The sequence below is a fragment of the Dendrobates tinctorius genome, unplaced genomic scaffold (genome assembly GCF_039654945.1).
Source record: "Dendrobates tinctorius isolate UK_male_01 unplaced genomic scaffold, ASM3965494v1 ptg000206l, whole genome shotgun sequence".
Classification (NCBI taxonomy): domain Eukaryota; kingdom Metazoa; phylum Chordata; class Amphibia; order Anura; family Dendrobatidae; genus Dendrobates; species Dendrobates tinctorius.
In genome coordinates, this window is record NW_027361873.1 from 2,941,264 (window position 1) to 2,960,867 (window position 19,604).

Below are 19,604 nucleotides of genomic sequence, written 5' to 3' on the forward strand. Positions count from 1 at the left end.
TTTCCCTTGAGGCCATCAGATCCACATCCGGCATCCCCCAGCACTGACAAATCAGCTGAAAAACTTCAGGATAAAGAGACCATTCTCCCAAGGCAAGACCCTGACAGCTGAGAAAATCCACCATCCAATTCTCTACTCCCGGGATGTGAACAGCTAAAATGACCGCATGGTTCCTCTAGGCCCTTTTGAGAATGTGAGCTTCTTCGCGCATGGCCCTCCTGCTGCGGGTGCCCCCCTGACAACTGATGTACGCCACCTCCGTGGTGTTGTCTGACTGAATTCGGATGGAACAAGCCGAGAGAAGAGGAAACCGCAGAAGAGCCAATCTGACTGCTCGCATCTCCAGGATGTTGATAAGAAGACACGACTCCAGAGCAGACCAGCATCCCTGGGCCATGTGGTGACTGAAGACGACCCCCCAGCCATGAAGGTTCACGTCGGTGGTTACCACTAGCCAACAAACCGGAAGGATTTCCCCTGATCCAGTGAAGCTCTCAACGTCCACCACCTGAGTGTCTGTCCGACCCACCGGGACAGACGGAATCGACGGTCGAGGGAAAACTGGTTCCTGTCCCAGGCCTTCAGATGCGCATGTTACAGAGGACAGAGGTGTAGTTGGGCGAATGGAACCGCCTCCATCGCTGTTACCATCTTGCCCAGAATCCCCATGCTGAATCTTATGGAGTGAGCAAAGGGGCGGGAGAGGATCTGAGACCTTGTCTGGGGGAGAATCACCAATCCTTGAGAAGTGTCCAGGATCATCCCTAAAAAGAATATCTGCTGAGCTGGTATCAGAAACAACTTGCTTAAGTTTATCCTCCAGCCCAGGCGAGGAAGTATCCACGGTGATACGCATTCTGCGCAGGCCTGAAAGGACGGTCCCTTGATTAGCAGGTCGTCCAAGTATGGTAAAACCACTATGCCCCGAGAGTGTAGAATGGACATGACGGCGACCATGACCTTGGTGAACACTCTGGGGGCGGTGGTGTGGCCAAAGGGCAAGGCAGTTAATTGGAAGTGTTCTTTTCGAAAGGCAAAGTATGGGAAACTTTATTGTGGAGGAATGATCGTGATATGAAGGTAAGCATCCCGGATGTCAATGGATGCTATGAACAACTTCCCTTTCTCCATCGAGGTGACGGACAAACGGACAAACTCGTTTAACAGTTTTAGATCCAGTATGGGCCATAATGTTCAGTCCTTCTTTGGAACTATTGATAGGTTCAAGGGGTACTACTCGAACCTTTCATCTTGCGGAACCAGAACGACTCAGTCCTCATGGAGTGCATCAATGGCTTGGAAAAAGGACGTTGCCCGTGCCCGTTTTGGGAGGGCAGGACTGGAAAAAAGCGTCGGAGGGCGAGAAAAACTATTTTGTATCTGTAAAACACCAGATCTTTGACCCACTTGTCGTGAATGACCAAGAGCCAGGCTTGACAGAACAAAAGCAGGCGGCCGCCTACTTTGTTGGTGTCCACCGGATACCCTAACGAGTCACTTCACAGAGAATCTATGGGATGCGGATCCTTTGGATTTAGAGATTGTTTTGGCCTGCTCTTTCAGGAATGGTTGGGTCTATAGGAGACCTGGGAGCCTCTGTCCCTACGCGAAGGAAGTCCCGATCCAAAAGAGGTGGCCGTGGAGGACCAGCTAGTGTTGCGGCAAAAAGGCCGGAACCAACCTTGTTGTTGACTCAGAAAAGGCCGACTAGGCCTTTGCTGGGGAAGAAATGTACTTTTCCCTCCAGTAGCATCAGAGGTAAGTTGATCCAGTTTCTCTCCAAATAAGCGACCGCTCTCATAAAGCAGAGAAGTTAAGGACTTTTTTGAAGCAGAATCCGCTCGCCACTCCGAGCCATCATGCCCTCCTGATGGCGATGGCGTTTGTGGCTGCCAGCGCAGCACAGTTTGCTACATCAAGAAAGGCATGAACCACAGTCCCCGGCCTGAGCAATCTGGTTACAAGACTTGCTGTCTCAGGAGTAAGGTTACTGTCCTGAATGGCTTTAGTCAAAGCCTCTGCCCAATGTGGCTTTACGTGGCTGGCTTTAGCCACCCAGGTCGCCGCGAAGGATGGGGTGAGTGCAGAGCCAGAGGCTTCAAAGACTGACCAAGTGAGGCCTTCAATCTGACGGTCATTGGGATTCTTGATTGAGGAGCCATCAGACAAGAATTGGAGAGTTTTGGATGTGAGGCGTGACACGGGAGGATGCACTAAAGGCGACCATCCAATCTTTACTTAGATCAGGGACAGAGGGGTATCTTGTTTCAAGGGGCTTTTGCCCTGTGAAACATTTGTCCGGTCATTCCCTGTGTCTTTGAACAATGTCCTTAAATTCGGGGTGATCGACGAACACCCTATGAGAACGTTTGGTCCTTTTAAAAGGCACCGCGTGCTCTGGGATAGACGTCGAGTCCTCTTCCACCCTCAGAGTCTTTATGACTGCATCTATGAGGGTGTTTACGGTCTCCTGATACTCCTGCGAGTTCAGGCCAATGGACACTTCAGACTCAAAATCTGAATTGTGTTTGCTGCGAACCCCTGGAGAGGGGGAGCAAGAAACAGAACTGAAGGATGCCGAAGCACGAGTGTGCTCGGGGGACGTGGTATGGGTCTGTTTTTTGATAAGAACGACCCCTGCTGGTTGACTGTTCCTACACAGCAGAGGGGCTCTTCACATAAGGCAGACGAATGCCCTAACTCGAGGAGGGGTCCTGGAGAGACTATCGCCTTGGCGATAGAAGCCATAGACCGTGACAGATACGTGGCCCACTCAGGGGGGCTAGGTCCACTAAGGTCGGCCGCGAAAGAGGGCTCCTGAACGCATGCAGGGTCACAAACCGTGCAGAATGGAGTATTGTGGCCCCAGGCAAAGGAGTATGGAAGGTGGTACATGAGGCGAAAAACATTTTGTCAGCTTTCTTGGATGCCTTAGATTGTGACATAGTGTACACTTGTAGAACCCTGCAATCAGGAAATATAGGCCAGTACTGCAGAGAAGGGGTTAAGCTAGGGCTTTTTGCAGCTTACCCTGTGTCCCAAGGATGGTGTCCCCTGTCTGCGCTCCTTACAGCATTAATGTCAGCGCTGCTGAAAAATGCCCTGCGGCTGCCGCTGACTGGGGTCCCACACGTGCGTGGTGGAAATGCCGGAAAGATAGCCGCCAAAAGTAGAAGAAGCGCTTCTCGTTCAGAACGAGAAGCGCCTGAAGTGTGGGCGGAGTCGTGCCGTTGGGCGGAGCCATCAGAACATGCAGCCTAGTCCGCCCAGAAGCCGGGGACCAAATTTACAGCGCCGGCCAGGCGCGAGCTGAGGGAGTCCTAAAGCGGTGAAAAAGAATTCCGCCGGATGCAGGGATACCCCTCTCCCCTAGGGACCACCTTACCGACAATGTGCATGCCAGTCCAGAGACCACCGCAGCTCAGGACCTCTGCTTCTTCAGGTCAGCTGAAATATGGACGGTGCAGGGAGCAATCCACCATCCCTTTGATGAGGTGGAGAGGGACCATCGGCCCTCCATTCGTCGCTGCTGTTCAATCAGTAGCGAACCAGTGACGGCTGCATGGATGCCATGAGGGTCTCTGTACATCCAAGGGGGTTCAATCCCCTACGGTGGGACAGGGCTGTTGTCCGGCTGTAGCCTGGCTTCAGAAGGGGGTACGTGGAGGCGACACTCCATGTTCCCATCTGTTGCTGGTGCGGGGAGAGCGGTGCCCTGAAGGGACCCGTCTCTCCTAGAAGGCAGCTCAGGCATGGTTTACACGTTGCAGGAGAGGATACGTGGAGGCGACACTCCACGTGCTCGCCTGTTATTGGTTTGGAGAGACTGGGCCCTTGAAAGGATTGGTCACCCCTGCAATCCATAGTAAAAATGGTGAAAATAGAAAAAAAAAAAAAAAAAAATTGTCTGACCAGACCCATGTGCCTCCTACAGACACTAAGAACTGGTTCAATCTGAGCCAGCAGGAGGCTGTATACTGCAGAGGAGGAACCAATTTTTTATACGTTTACTTAGTGTCCTCCTAGTGGCAGCAGCATAACACCCATGGTCCTGAGTCTCTGAATGAGGCGAAGGAGAAAGCACTATTTGCTGCATTGTTTATTTTTTATGGTGTTCACAAAAGGGGTTAACTAGTGGGACACTTTTATAGATGGGTACACAAATATTTATAGATATATCTGGATTTTTTTATTTTTAAATTTTTATTTTTTACTTTGTTCCACTGTGGGATCATCATTTTTTGCAGGTTGATCGCTTGTATATTATGGGGATGCAAAAGGTCAGATCTGCACTGACTGGGAAAGTTGCTGACCATGCAATGCGCATGATAAAGCAACTTTCCTAGCTCTGGTTACCCGGATGTTGTCATGACGATATCAGGTCACCATGACAACGATCGGGACCCCATGTCACACCACGGGGTCTCCGATCCAAAGGCAGATGGGGCTGTCAGCCCTCTGCCGAAATGCTGCAATCGCAGCATTCGGGGGGTTAAAGCGCTGGGAGCGGTGCATGACAGCTTCTGGCACTTGGTGCCGGGTGTCAGCTGTCAGTATTAGCTGGCATCTGGTGGCAATCATTCGCATGCTACCCAATGTCCGCGGGCGATCGCGATGACGTAATAATCTGCCTCTGATCAAATAGGTTAATGATCATGCAAGGCGTTTAAAGGAAACCTGTCACCCATTTTGGCCGCTATAAGATGTGACCACTCTCTTTCAGGGCTTATCTACAGCATTCTATAATGCTGTAGATAAGCCCCCGGTTCGACCTGAAAGACAAGAAAAATAAGTTTTATTATACTCAACAGGGGGGTCCAGTCCGATGGGTGTCACAGGGCCGGGTCCGGAGCCTCCCATCTTATGATCGCCGACCTCCTGTTGCTGCATCGGTCCCAGCATAGCCCTGTTGAGGGTAGAGTAAAGCACTCTGCCCTCAACAAGGCAGATAAGTACACCTGCGCAGGAGCACAATGCCGGGGAGCGATGCCAGGAAGCAAGCAGAAGGGCGGAGTCGCAAGAAGATGGGACGCGCTGGACCCAGACCTGCGACACCCAATCGGACCCGACCTCAACACCCCCCCACCCTGGGCGGCTAAAACTGCTGACAGTTCCTTTAAATCTCATACGGGGCTGCCAGACCTGGCATGTCACTCTCCACAAAGGGAAATCTTACCCCCTCACCAAGCCAAATCAGATCTCATACTTTTGTACTGACGAGGTGAAACTGTCAACAAATTGAGATTCTGATTTGGCCTTTATATTAAGTCGTATATAACCAGGCTCAATAACCACTTTCAGGCATCAGACGTACTATTCCGTCCATATGCGCTGGGCCAATTTGACCACGGACGGAATAGTACGTCACAGCAATCGGCTATGCACACAGGTGGTGTGCGGCCAATCGTGGCCGGGTGTAAGCGGATTCTCACAGCTGACACCTGCCACTAAGTGCCAGGAGCAGTCATGGACCACTCCCACCACTTTAACCCCCGAAATGCTGTGATCGAACATGATCGCAGAATTCCGGGAGCAGCCAGAGGGCTGACAGCCCCTCTGCCTTTGAGTCGGAGACCCTGCGGCATGACACAGGGTCCCGATCGCTGCCATGGTAACCCGATGTCATGTAGACAACCGGGTTACAAGACCTAGGAAGTTCCTGTCATACGCAGTGCATGATCAGGAAGTCCATCAGTGTCAGTGCACCAAGTGCAGCGCTGACAGCTTCTATAGCATGCAGATGCTGCTTCATCTGCATACTATAGAAGCGATCATCCTGCAAAAAAGGATTGTCCCATAGTGGGGCAAAGTGTAAAAGTTAGACTAAAGTAAGAATTTTTTTTTTACAATAATTGTAATAAGAACAAAAAAAAAAAAAAAAAAAAAAAAATCAATATTTATTATATCACTAAATAAATTTGAAGAAAAAAAAAATCTAAATAATAAAAGTACATATTTGGTATCCCTGCTTCCGTAATGACCCAGACTTATAAAACTATCACACTAGTTAACCCCTTTAGTGAACACCATAAAAAAAAAAAAAAGGCAACATAAGATGCTTTATCATACCGCCGAACAAAAAGTGGAATAACACGCGATCAAAAACAGATATAAACAAACATGGTACCGCTGAAAACATCATCTTGTCCAGCAAAAAACAAGCCCCCATACAGCTCCATCACCGGAAAAATAAAAAAAGTTATAGCTCTCAGAATAAAGCTATGCAAAATTCATGTTTATATATAAAATAGTTTTTATTGTATAAAAGCACCAAAACTTAAAAAAAAAAATGAGGTATTGCTGTAATCGTACTGACCCGAAGAATAAAACTGCTTTATCAATTTTACCATACGGGGAACGGTATAAACGCCCCCAAGAGAAATTTATGAGTTGCTGATTTTTGTTCATTCTGCTTCCCAAAAATCGGAATAAAAAGCGATCAAAAAATGTCACGTGCCCGAAAATGGTACCAATAAACACGTCCCGCAAAAAAGACCTCAAGACTGTGGGCCAAAATATGAAAAAATTATAGCTATAAAAACAATTTTTTTACAATAAAAAGCATCTTAGCGTGTGACAGCAGCCAAACAGAAAAACCCACTGTAAGGCTGAGTTCACACGTGGCTTTTTTTGCGTTTCCGCGGTGGTTTTAACCGCGCGATTTCACCGCGAAAACTAAGCATCCCATGCACTCCTATGGGATTCCGCAATGCTGTGCTAATGCTGCGGTTTTTACCACGGCGGAATCGCTTTGCTGTAAAAAACGCAGCATGCTCATTAATTTGCGGAATCGCAGCGATCCCGCACCCATAGGAATGCATTGTTCCGCTTACTTCCCGCATGTGGCTGTGCACACCATGCGGAAAGTAAGCAGAACAATTGCGGATGGTACCCACGGTCCGGAGGAGAGGAGACCATCCTCCCGGCTTTGGGGACCATATCCCTGTAAAAAATAGAATTTAAAATAAAAAATATTGTTATTCTCACCTTCCTGCGTCCCGCGCAGCATTCCTGCCTCTCTCCACGCTCCCGGTCCCAGTAATCCTTTGCGAAAATGCCCGCGATGACGTCCAGTCTCGCGGGATCGCGAAGTCTCGACGTCATCGCGAATTACCGCGAGAACGGACGTCATCGCGGGCATTTTCGCAAAGGATTACTGGGAACGGATGCGTGGGACGTCGGAAGGTGAGAACAACACTTTTTTTTTTTTTACTACTGATGCCGCATAGGCGGCCTCAATAGTAAAAAGTTGGTCACACTTGTCAAACACTGTTTGACGAGTGTGACCAACCTGTCAATCAGTTCTCCAAGCGATGCTACAGATCGCTTGGAAAACGCTAGCATTTTTGCAAGCTAAATACGCTTGCAAAATGCTAGTTTTTCCACGGGAAAATCGCGGGAATTTAAAATGCGATTTTCCCGCGGAATGGAATTCCGGAACTCTCACGGTAATTTCCGCGAGAGTTCCGGTACGTGTGCACTTAGCTTACCACCTCTTTTCACACATCCTTATATTTCCGGTACTGGATAGGTCAGTGTCCGTGTGTGTAACACTTACAGTGTGCGTCTGACGCATCAGTACAAGGACAGGAGCCAGAGAAGCAGCGTTACAGTAAGCGCTGTTCCCCGGCACCCAACACTGCTCTCATCGTTCCCCCCTGCTCTGCCAGCGATTGGCACAAGCAGGGGAGAATGATGAGAGCCGTGTTCAGCACCCGGTGCCGGGGAACAGTGCTTACTGTAACACTTCTTCCCCAGTGCCGATGCACGTCACATGGATGACATCCATGCGTGTTATGTGTATGCACGTGTGCTGGATGCTTTGTGGCCTGTGCCGACATTAAAAAAATGGACATGTCAACGTGTTTTGCCCACAGACACATGGTCTGTGGAAACACACTGACATGTTCACAGACCCATTCACTTGAATAGGCAAATAGCGCTCCGTTCCTCCCGAGTCTCTCCGCATGGCTAAGTAGCACTGTACAGCCACATATGGGGTATTTCCACGTTTAGTAGATATTGTGGGACAAATTTTGTTGCCATTTTTACCCACTTGTGTGAAAATGTATAATTTTTGACAAACATAATTTTGGTTGTAAAAATGTAGTTATTTTGTCCTCATTGCCCAATGGAATAAAATTCTGTGACACACCCATGGTGTCGATATGATCACTGTACCCCTAGATTAATTCATAGAGAGGTGTAGTTCGTAAAATTGGGTCACTTATGGGGGGGGGGGGGGGGGTTGCGCGGTTCTGCTGTTTTGGCACTTCATAGGCTCTCCCAGTGGGTCATTGCACCTGCAAACCATAACAGCAGTGTCTGGCGCTCCTACCATTCGGAGTTCTGCCATGTGCCCAAACAGTGGTTTACTCCCACATATGGGGTATTAGCGTACTCAGGACAAATTGTACAACAACTCTAGGGGTCCAATCTCTCAAGTTACCCTTGGTAAAGTATAAAAATTGTATCTGAACTAAAAAAAAAAAAATTGTGAATAAAAAAAAAAAAAAAAGGACATAACTTTAACATCCCAAAAATTCCGGTGAAGCACTTGAAGGGTTAATAAACTTATTGAATGTGGTTTTGAGCACCTTCAGGGGTGAAGTTATTAGAATGGTGTCACTTAGAAAATATCTAAAAGAGAAAATATCTATCATATAGACCCCTCAAAGTGACTTCAAATGTGATCCATAAAAAAAAAAAAAAATGGTGTTGTGAAAATGAGAAATCGCTGTTTAACCTTTAACACAATTTTTTTTTTTTTTTTTTTCACAAATAAAATGAAGTGATATCAAAGAAATTTTACCACTACCATGAAGTACAATATGTCACGAGAAACCACTGTCAATCACAGGGATTCATTGAAGCATTCCAGACTTATTTCCTCAAAGGGACAGTGGTCAGAATTGTAAAAATTGGCCCGGTCATTAACGTGCAAAACCACCCTTGGGGGGTAAAGGGTCAATATTGACTTGTAAGACTGCTACTTCCAATAGTTGGTACTAGAGTTATAGTCCTCTTCCTCTCTGTAAAGACAATTTTCATATTCAACTCTGAGGCTCTGAGGTAAAATCTGTAGTCCGTGAGATGGCGGCTGTTATAGGAACATCTCTATGTAGACAGGAGGGAGGTGCTAGAGGCAGAGCTCTGATGGAATCTCATCCGTAGCAGCCGCCATCTCCTATCTCAGTAATAGGAAAGTCTGTCCATTATGTACAGATTTTACCTCAGAATTGAGAATTTTGATAATGACCAATCCTGGCAGAGAAAGAAGCAGATTTCTCTGATAAGATATATTAAAAAGTTGATTTTCATGTTAACTATTGATTTATGAATTAAAATGGTACCGTACTTACTGTCTTTTTGAGTTGCTCCTCTTTGCCACACGGAGGATATGCCTATGAGGTCCTACCAGTAGTGGCACATGTCCTGGACTAAATTATACTCAACGGTCACCAGCTACGCATAGTGCATACACCTAATATCGCACCTCACACATGGAGCATATAGTCAGTAAATGGAGCGTACAGACTATAGCAGCACTCTCCTGCAGGGCAGATACCAATCTTCTATAGGGTCCTGTTCAGCATCATCTGGCATATCACAATCTGGTACGTGATGCATGCTTTTCATGCTTGCCCTGTCTTTCTACTGCTTGGTTACTTTTACACCCTTATCTTTCTGCGCCTTCAGTCACACAGTGGCTGCAGTTTCCTATAATCTACATTATATTGCTCAGCAATATAGTACAACTACACATACGTTAGAGATCATTAGCTCTGAAGAGAACTTAATGGATTTTATGAACAAGTTGATTTGCATGACGAGAATCTGTCAGCGGATTTTTGCTACCTCATCTGAGAGCAGAGTGATGTGGGAAAAAAGAAACTGAATCCAACAACGTATCACTTAGGCCTGTTTCACATTTCTGTTTGACAGTCAAAATCCACCAGTTTCAGACAAAAACGGATCCGCCCCTTTTTTGGTAGATCTTTTTTTTCGCCCATAGACTTGCATTAGCAGCAGATTTTGACTGATGGTCGTCCGTTGTATCCGTTTTTTGACAGATCCGCCTGAATTGTAGCGTCTCCCGGGCAGAGGAGACGGACTGTGAAACTTTTTGTAGCGGCGGACGGTCATTTTTAAGTGCGCATGCCCGATAGATTTCTCTCTTTAAATTTCATCCACTTCCCGCCTGCAGGAAACGGGTCCGGTGCCACCTGTTGGGGCCACAATGGAAACAGATCCGTTTTTTCACATTCTGGCAGATTTTAACTGACCACAAATGACGGAGATGTGAAACAGGCCTTAGTTTACTGGCTGGGTGCAGAGGTTCTGACACAAAGGTTTTAGCTTTAGCAGGAGGCAGAGCTGAGAAAGCTTACCCTGCCTAACCAGGCTCTGAATATCTCAATGTACAGTGTCTACAATCAGTGAACTGCTTATCAGAGAGGGCGGAGTCAGGCTTGGAAGCTGGCAGCTAATCACAGCAATGCTGATCACCAATTGATAAAACCTTCAGCCTAATTAAACAGCTTGATATGTGACATCCTTGAATTCTGCATTTTAACTGCTGCCTCATGTCATCAGATTACATGGAAAAACCAGTGGACAGATTCCCTTTATAGCAAACCTTGGCTTTGTGGACAGCGCATTCTGAATGCAATGTGCTTAGCTGGTTTAACATTGTAATATACTATACCTAAAAAAAAAAAAAAAATCTATGGTTTGTTCACTGTATTCTTTTCGCTTATCTTCATATTCTTGTCTGAATACAGACTGAAATATCACTGTGGATTGTTGTAATAGAATCATATGCATCTTTAATGTCACTGAGAGCGCCGAGCATCTTGTTGCCCTAAAAACTGGGATGGATATGGAGTCCTTACCAGCAGGAGGCTGCCCATAAGCGGTAGCATAAGCTGCCTGGGCATACGTAGCAGTGGTTTGCGCCTGTGTGTAAGTGGAATCACTTGGTTGTCCATAGGTGCCGTAACTCTGCTGGCCATAGGTAGCCTGTGGAAAATACAAAATCAATTACTACAGCTAAAGTGAGCATAAAGCCTCATCACAAGACTTTACTGCTTTTACAAATTACCATAATATTTTAATTTTGCCTTCTAATTTCAGGATTGAACAAGTTATGCTTTAAGGCTACTGAGATTAAAGGAGTTTTAACATGATTGTAAATGCATTCTGTGAAAAAGATCTTCAAAAGAAAAACAATTCATTTTTAACATTGCCTTATTTTCCTCCTTCAGACTACTAATGATCTAGCTCATCCAATAGCAGGGTGTGCTGCTCTGGTTGAGCATGCGCAGATGCTTTTTTCAGTAGAGAATGGGTTATGTGTGCAGAGCTCAGGGAGAGCACACAAAACCTGAACTCCGCTCTGGCGCTCATAATACCGAAGAGTGGACAGTGGAGTGTCCACGTGAGGGAGACATGCTGCAACATTCTATGCAGTTGCCTGCCTGCACTATCACTGAGAACCAATAAGTGCTTCTTCTGTAACTGCTGGGTTGCAGCTGTAGACAGAAAGCTATATAGAACACCACTGACTAGGGCATGCACAGTTAAAAGTCAGCAGTCACAGATGGCGCACTATTACTTCCCTAGAAAGCACAGGCAGACAGATGTATAGAACAACATGGTCTGTCTCCCGTCACATACATGCTCCCATTTCCTTTCTGCAGTATTAGTGTGCGCTACTCACAGTGGGTTGTGCACCCCACACACAATTCATTTTCTACAGAAAATTACATGTACATAAGTACAGGTATGCATGTGTGCTATGAAGAAAATGCTCAAGAAAACGTTTAAACATTTAGAAACTGCATAAATTAGATTTTAGACCTGATGAAGCTGCTGTATTTACTTTGGAAATCCATGGCTAAATTACTGTATACATTTGGGGACGTTTTATATTTATATTAAAGAGCATTTTAATATCAGGATTATACAGCAATTCAGACATGGATTGTCAAATACAAAAAAAAAAAAAAATAATAATTTTATTTTGTGAAATTTGGCGACCGAACCAAATGGGCTGTCCAGGATTATTCAATTGGTTACTTTCACTCAAGTCTTATTTTGCTGCCACAAACATAATGGAAATGTAGCTGTAAGGCTAGTTTCACACTAGCGTTCTTCGGCGCAGCGCAGGGCTGCCGTGCCCCCTCCGGTCAGTTCCTCCTTTGATCGCATGCGATCAGCGTATCCTATATTTAGCGCTGGATACGCTGATCGTGCACTGACCGTGCGCTGGTCTGATTCTGCTGGCGCTGGCTGCGCCCAGCGCACAAAAATGCAGCCTCATGCGATCAGAGGGGGAACTGACCGGAGGGGGTGCGGCCAGGGGCGGGGCTTAGCAGCAGTCCTGCGCCCAAGAACGCTAGTGTGAAACTAGCCTTACACACAAAACTTACAATAACTTTAATTAGGGTTGCCAACTTAAGTTGTCCAGAAAAAGAAAAATTATCCAAAAATCATAGCCAATTTAAAAAAAAACCAAAAAAAAAAAAAAAACCCCACAAAATTGGAAAATCATAATAAATCATCAAGGCAGTGTGATCTAATTCGATAACCCATAACACTTCTATGAACACATTGACAGCATTATCTGTAAAATAATGATAGTCACAAGCACCTCCTGCTTCTTAAAAAAAAAAAAAAAATAAATAAAAAATATATATATATATATATATATATATATATATATATATATATATATATATATATATATATATATATCTTCAAACACCAGAAAAAAAAACAAGACAAAGCTTTAATTTTGTGCAGGCTGTCCAGGAATTTCTGGATGGTTAGCAACCCTGGCTTCAATGCTTTTGAATGACATATATAGAGCTGTGATCAATGAAGGTTAATTTTCACTGAAATTAATTAGTCCAGTGAACCCGATACCTGAGCAGTCTGTGTGTATCCTTGAGTTGGCTGGGCAGTATAAGCAGCATAGCTAAATGGGGACAAAATAAGAAAATCAATATATAAGTTTGATTATACCATTCTCATATGGAAATGTAAAAAAAAAAAAAAAAAAAAAAAAAAAAAGCTTACCTCTGCTGAGCACCAGCTTGGCTATAGGTGCTATAATCTACGAGAAAAAAAAAGCAACTATTAGAAAAAGACACCAGTCTATCCGGATATTGTGAATATTACAAGAAAAATATATATATTTGGGATAAGCAGTGCAGTGACTACCTAGTCTTGTACCATAGATTTTTTTTATCACAGTTAAAAAGTTCAGCTACATAAGCAGGGCTGTGAAGTCTGAAAGCCAATTTCCTCAATTTCCCTAACTCCCGACTCCAAAGCCCTGTACACAAGAGAAATTGCAGCATCTTCACAAATAACTCCCCTGGATCCATTATACTTATTGCACAGATTACCAATAATGTAGCTGGAGTAAATTATCCCTATGTGTACTCTTCCCATATCCTCCTAGTCAACCCTGCAATGTACTTGTGATTATGCCATCTTTACAAAAGTCAAAAGAGACTTAAAGGGCACCGGTCACTAGGTTTCTCCCATACGAGGTAAGGCCAGTACTGGGACACTCCCATATACAGCATTCTAATATGCTCTATAAAAGGCCCCCAATGTGGCCTGCAAGACAAGTAAAATGACCTTTTATAACAATCATCTATGCAGCGGTCCAATCCAATAGGCGTCACTGGACTAGATCTTCTACTCTGCCCTCAACACGGCATAGAGAGTAATGCAGCGCGCATGAGCAGGAAAAGGCCGCTGCAGGTGCACAATGCCGGGAACATAGGATGCATCATCCACACGAAGCACAGAAGGAGAACGGCAACGCAAGAAGAGAGGAGGCACCAGATCAAGACCAGCAACACTTATCAGACCACTCAACGGGTGAGTATAATAAGCAGACTTTTTGTCTTCCAAGCCAGATTGGAGGCATATTAGAATGCTGTATATTAGGGTGCCAAGGAAATGCATGGTAAAAATTAAGTAGCAAGTTTTTGAAAGTCTTACCTCCTAATTTTGTTCCTTTTTGGTCATAGATATTTTATAATTTTCTTTTTTAAGATTAGTTATTTACTGGTTGCTCAATGACACATATTGCAGTTTTAAATGTTTGTTTAGTATTTATCGTCATGCATATCCCACGTTATGTATGGTATGTTACACCGTTTATCGATAAGATTAATTGATTATATTTTGATAAATCGGGCGTTTCTGAACGCGGTGATACCGAGTGTGTGTATTATAATTATTTTGTAATTTTCAAACTTAACTCTGATTTAATGGCATAAAAAATGTCACACTATAGTTAATAAATAACGTTTCCCACAAGTCTACTTTACATAGGAATAATTTTTTAAACTTTTTTTTTTTGTTTTTCAACAAAATTTACAAAACCATTCTTCTTAGGGACCACATTTGAATTGACATTGCGGGCCCTACACGACAGAAAATACCCAAAGTGACACCATTCTAAAACATGCACCCATCAAGGTGCTCAAAACCACATTCAATAAGTTTATTAATTCTTCAGGTGCTTCACAGGAATGGAAGCAATGTGGCAGGAAAAAATAAAACGTTTAACTTTTCACAAAAAATTTACGTTACACCCAATTTTTATTATTTTCGCAAGGGTAACGAGAAAATGGACCCCAAAATTTGTTGAGCAATTGCTCCTGAGCACACCGATACCTCATATTTGGGGAAAATCTACTGTTTGGGCGCACAGAAGAACTCGAAAGGGAAGGAGCACCATTTGCCTTTTTGAACGCAAAATTTGCCGAAATTCAGAGCAGACGCCATGTAGCGTTTGGAGAGCTCTTGATGTGCCTAAACAGTGGAAACCCCCACAAGTGACAATTCTGTAAAGCACAGGATTTTATCCAAGGGTATATTGAGCATTTTTAACCCACAGATACGACACAATTTGATAACATTAGCTTGTCATATTGAATATGTAGTCATTACTGTTTGATTGTAAGTGCCCACTACTCCAGTTTATATCGGGTGCTCTAGTGACATGCTAAAGCCCCCGCCCGATTCGCAGCTGACAGGCATGATGGACGGATGGCAGGCGGCTGATACAGGGGGACACACCATACCTATGGGACACATTACAGGTATGAGGAGCTATTTATAAAAGTCGATATTTCAGCGTTACTAGGGTTCAGAAAATGAAGAGCCACCTTCACAGAATGCAGCCTTAGTGCTGCCGAACGCCCGGGGGGGGGGGGACAGGTTCCCTTTAAATCTGTCTTGTGGTTTTTGTTTAATCTTTATTTTACGTTTTGAGGCAGTGAGAATCTGGAATTCCCTGCCTGAGGTGGTGGTGATGGCGAACTCAGTCGAGGGGTTCAAAAAAGGCCTGGATGTCTTCCTGGAGCGTAACAGTATTGTATCTTTCATTTATTAGGTTCTTTAGAAGGACGTAGATCTGGGGATTTATTCTGACAGAATTTAGGCTGAACTGGATGGCCTAATGTCTTTATTCAGGTACGATCTGCCACACAGGGCTCGACTCCTCTAGAAGCCCACATATAAAGCCTTTGTAGATCATGACAGGCAGTGCTGACATGCTAAATAGAGAGTACAACTGCCAGTCGCTACAGCATTGTATGGCCACCACAGTATTTAGCTGGGTCCCAGTTGAAAAAAAAAAAAAAAAAAGTGTCAGTAATAAATGGCTGAGGTCCTGCAAACAGACATACTTCTAAATGCAACTAGCCAAACTTTTAGTTTGAATTTTACAACTTTAGCCCATAGTGTCGTAATACTAATTTTTGGCGCAAATCCAAAAGTGAATCCAGCAAGAAGACAGCCATGTCCTGCCTTCGTATTTCCAGTTCCCATTGAATCTTTTTTGGCTCAATTTGGCGGATGGGCGAATTCATTATGGCATTACAATACTTGGACAAAAAAATGTAACAAACGTTTATAAACTGGAGATATAAGATTTTGGTACATGGATAGCTGAAGGTGGTGGGCCCTTCTTAAAGGGGCCGGCATCATAACTTTAATAAACATGTAAGGGACAGGATTTTGCTGCACTTCATGTAATAAGCAAAACAGATTCTGCCCACAAATTATTCCTAGAAAAACTAGCATTTGTAAACAAAATGTATTGGGGTGGAGGAGTCTATACAGGTTTGAGTTTGGAAGCAGGGCTAAGGAGTCAGTAAGTCAAACCTCCAACTCCTCAATGTCCATGACACCGACTGACTCCGACTCCACAGCCCTGTTTGGAAGTTCACTGCCATATTGGAAAGTTTCCCCATTCTGCCCTTGGGAATACAGAACAAAGTTAAAGCCGATCTCCATAATACAACCCCAACCCGGGACTTAGAAAGGTAATTACTAGAAGATCCATCAACCATATATACTCGAGTATAAGACACCTAATTTTGCCAAGAAAAACTGGCTAAGCTTATTGGCTCGAGTATAAGCTGGGTATGCATTGTCCCCTCGCCCCCCTCTACCCTTGTCTGCGTGGCTCCTCGCCCCCCCTCTACCCTTGTCTGCGCGGCTCCTCATGCCCTCCACCATTGTATGCATATTAAAAAAACAAAAAAAAAAAACATACACATCCTGCTCACCTTCTTGCAAGCCCTCACTGCATTCCGTTCCAGCGCCAGCAGCTCTTCCTGCCGAGCAATCATGTGGCCCCGCTCATTAAGGTAATGAATATGGAAGTGGAGAATCGAGCATATTCATTACTTTAATGAGGAGGGAAACGTGATCGCTCAGCCGCATATGCTGCTGCCGCCAGAACCAAAGAGATGCAGCGAGGGCACGCAGGAAGGTGAGTAGGAGGTCTTCTGGAAGCCGGCGGCTGCGGGTGTCACTGTGTGCGCTATAAGAAAAATGAATATTCATTTCTCTTTAGCAGCGGGCAGTTAAGGCCCTTTTACATTTAGCGATGCACCAGCGATCCAACCAGCGATCCGACCCGGTCAGGATCGCTGGTGCATCGCTAAATGATCGCTAGTGAGCTTTCATACAGAAAGATCTCACAGCGATGCAGCAGCGACGCAGCGCACGATACTTACCATTCACACACAGCGATCCTGCGTCCTCCCGCCCGCCTCCACACGTCGCTGGACGTCACAGCAGGAAGTCTCAGCAGGAAGCGCCCGACGAGAAATGGAGCCGGACATTCTCGCGCGATCAGCGATGGACAGCGGGGGAGCCGGTCGCTGGTAAGTATCACACATAGCGATATCGCTAGCAATATCGCTATAACGTCACAAAACCAGTGACGTTTTAGCGATATTGCTAGCGATATCGCTTAGTGTAAAACCCCCTTTACAGCAGAGAGCTCTTGCCTCCTGTGACCACTGACTTGCGTATAGCTGAGGGGGGTGTTTTCAGCATAAAAAATGTGCTGAAAAACTCTGCTTATACACGAGTATATACGGTATTTAACTATTATCAAGCATCTTAAAAAACTGGAGCATGAGGTGACCTATGGACCACCCACTTTTATTGTTTTTGAAATGTGCCAAGTTTCATTTTGTCAGGAGGATATCGAACTCTGGTAGACTTAAATGGATTAGAAGTTCTCCTCCTGCACTTGTTAGTACAGCCTTCCTCACAACAGGGGCGGATGGTGGAGCTTGTGACCTGTGGATCAGACTCCTCCATTTGGAGGCCGCTGCACACAGGAAGCAGTTTTTTAATCTTAAGAGGCTGATGGACAGGTCTGGTCACAGGGTTTACCATTTTCAAAATTCTCAATTACCAAGTAAACGCTGTACTCACTGAAGACAGATTGTAAAATGGGAGATGGTAGTGGCTTCTGATAATATTGTAAAATTACTGAGAATCTTGCCTTCACGGAAAACAGATTGTACCTGTGAATTGAGAATGAAGTATCAAGCTTGCAGAAGAAAAAAAAAAAGCAGATTTTTCTGATACAATATATTACAAAGTTGCTTATTTTCTTGTGAAGTACTGATTTATGAAATAAGTGATCATTATTCTTTAGGTGCAACCAGGGCTGTGGAGTCTGAGCCTATTTTGGTGGAGTCTATCCTGGAAATTGAGTCGTCGGAAGTTTGGCTTACCAACTCCACAGCCATTAGAGCAACAAAATCACGTACACAACACTTGTTTTGGATAGAGTCCCATTCAAAGCTTTTACACCAGAACTCTGGTGTAAAAAGCAATGAAACGTCACAATTTTAGCAAAACTCGAGGCTGCGCTAAAATTGTGACTGTTCTCACGCCATTTTCATCCAGCTCCGACAACGTGGCACAGCAAGCAGCGACATCAGTTATGTCACTAATCTTACTCCAGCAGGGACTGGAGTAGGAGTTGTACGCCATACTGCCGACACAATCAGAAGAGTCTGACTCCATCACACATACAAATAAAAACCAGCATGAACAATTGCAGTTTTGTTGAATCGGGGCCAAAGTGGCCAAACAAATTAAATGTGGAGGTGGGGTGGCCCCCATTAAAATTAGCCTATACACCGGGGAACAAAAAATCATGCTAATGCAATAAGCTAATACGGGGATAAATAACAGAACAGCTACGAAAATAGTGGTGGCATATCATCAGGTTAGGCCACCAAGCTGTAAGATGGGAAATGCCTTCACAAGAGGTTTCCGGTGGTTGAAAAGAAGTCATGCTAGTCTATGGTCATCTGATAGCCACAAAGAAACTGGACCTGCACCCCTTCAAACTGGGGGGCGCAGTGGACAGACCCCCACGATCCTGAGAGCACATGCCAATGTACACCAGGGAACACTAGTAGAGGGCAGCCTCCCCATCCATAGGCACCATGTGGGCACATGCCCACCAGAGGGGCTGCACTTCTGGCCTGCAGACCCCAGCAATACCTGCTGTACAGTCGGGGGTCTCAGGCCTGATCTGCACATACCGAACCCAGATTCAGATAAACAAAGATACTTGGAAAAAAAACCCCCCCATAAAATAATGTCCCTATAATTGCCTCTAACAGGCTGCGCCCCAGCTGGGAGTTGTAGTCCCTAACCTCCTGTTGCACTGCAGTATACATAGCTCTCTTACAGTATGCAGACATCAGAGGGCGGCGAGGAATAGAGCAGATACTGCAGCGCTATGGCGCCGTCACTGGACACATCACACAACGGCCGCAGGTCGCGTCCCCACCGCGTGGATCGGCGACGCGAGCAACGACTGAGGCCTAGGAGGAAACCAGCGGCCGCATGTCGCCGCCTCCCGGCCGCAGCCACTCCAGCGTTACAATAGGAGCCAGAAGACACGCTGGCCGCTGCTACACTCAGGCCGGGCCAGCCTCGCCCACACAGCGGCCGCACTGGAAGCTCGCAGTCCGTTACTCACCGGTGGAAGCCATTTTGTGTACTCTAACCACCTCAGCGTCCGTGTGTGGGGAGAGCGAGGCGCGCATGCGCAGTACTGAACGACCTGGACTGTACCATTCATTGCCGGGATAAAAGAAGATCCGGGAACCTGTGGCTGTGCGTCATGTTTTGGTGACAGTGTGCCACTTAAGTCTTATAATAGTCGGAAATGAAAGGATAACAGGTAGTTGAAGTGGAACGTTCCATGTAGCACCCAGAAGGTAAGCTTCTCTTATTAGGAAGCC

At 45.3% G+C, this 19,604-nt stretch overlaps 2 protein-coding genes across 6 annotated transcripts in view; one reads left to right on the plus strand and one right to left on the minus strand.

Annotated features, from left to right (window-relative positions):
• EWSR1 (EWS RNA binding protein 1) overlaps positions 1 to 19,468 on the minus strand; it is a 71,651-nt gene extending 52,183 nt beyond the window's left edge. For 3 of the 5 annotated variants that reach the window (XM_073554097.1, XM_073554096.1, XM_073554099.1), the window contains exons 1-4: positions 19,340 to 19,468; positions 13,084 to 13,120; positions 12,931 to 12,982; positions 10,896 to 11,022 (exon numbers count right to left, since the gene is read on the minus strand). In XM_073554097.1, the coding sequence (XP_073410198.1) occupies positions 10,896 to 11,022; positions 12,931 to 12,982; positions 13,084 to 13,120; positions 19,340 to 19,406 (283 nt within the window). In that variant the 5' untranslated portion in view covers positions 19,407 to 19,468. Of the gene's footprint in view, positions 1 to 10,895; positions 11,023 to 12,930; positions 12,983 to 13,083; positions 13,121 to 19,045; positions 19,286 to 19,339 lie in introns of those variants that run through there. The other 2 variants (XM_073554100.1, XM_073554098.1) reach the window with 2 other exon arrangements.
• RHBDD3 (rhomboid domain containing 3) overlaps positions 19,446 to 19,604 on the plus strand; it is a 77,076-nt gene continuing 76,917 nt past the window's right edge. Inside the window, exon 1 of the mRNA XM_073554108.1 lies at positions 19,446 to 19,580. The gene's annotated coding sequence lies outside the window, so the exon portion shown is untranslated. The remainder of the gene's footprint in view (positions 19,581 to 19,604) is intronic.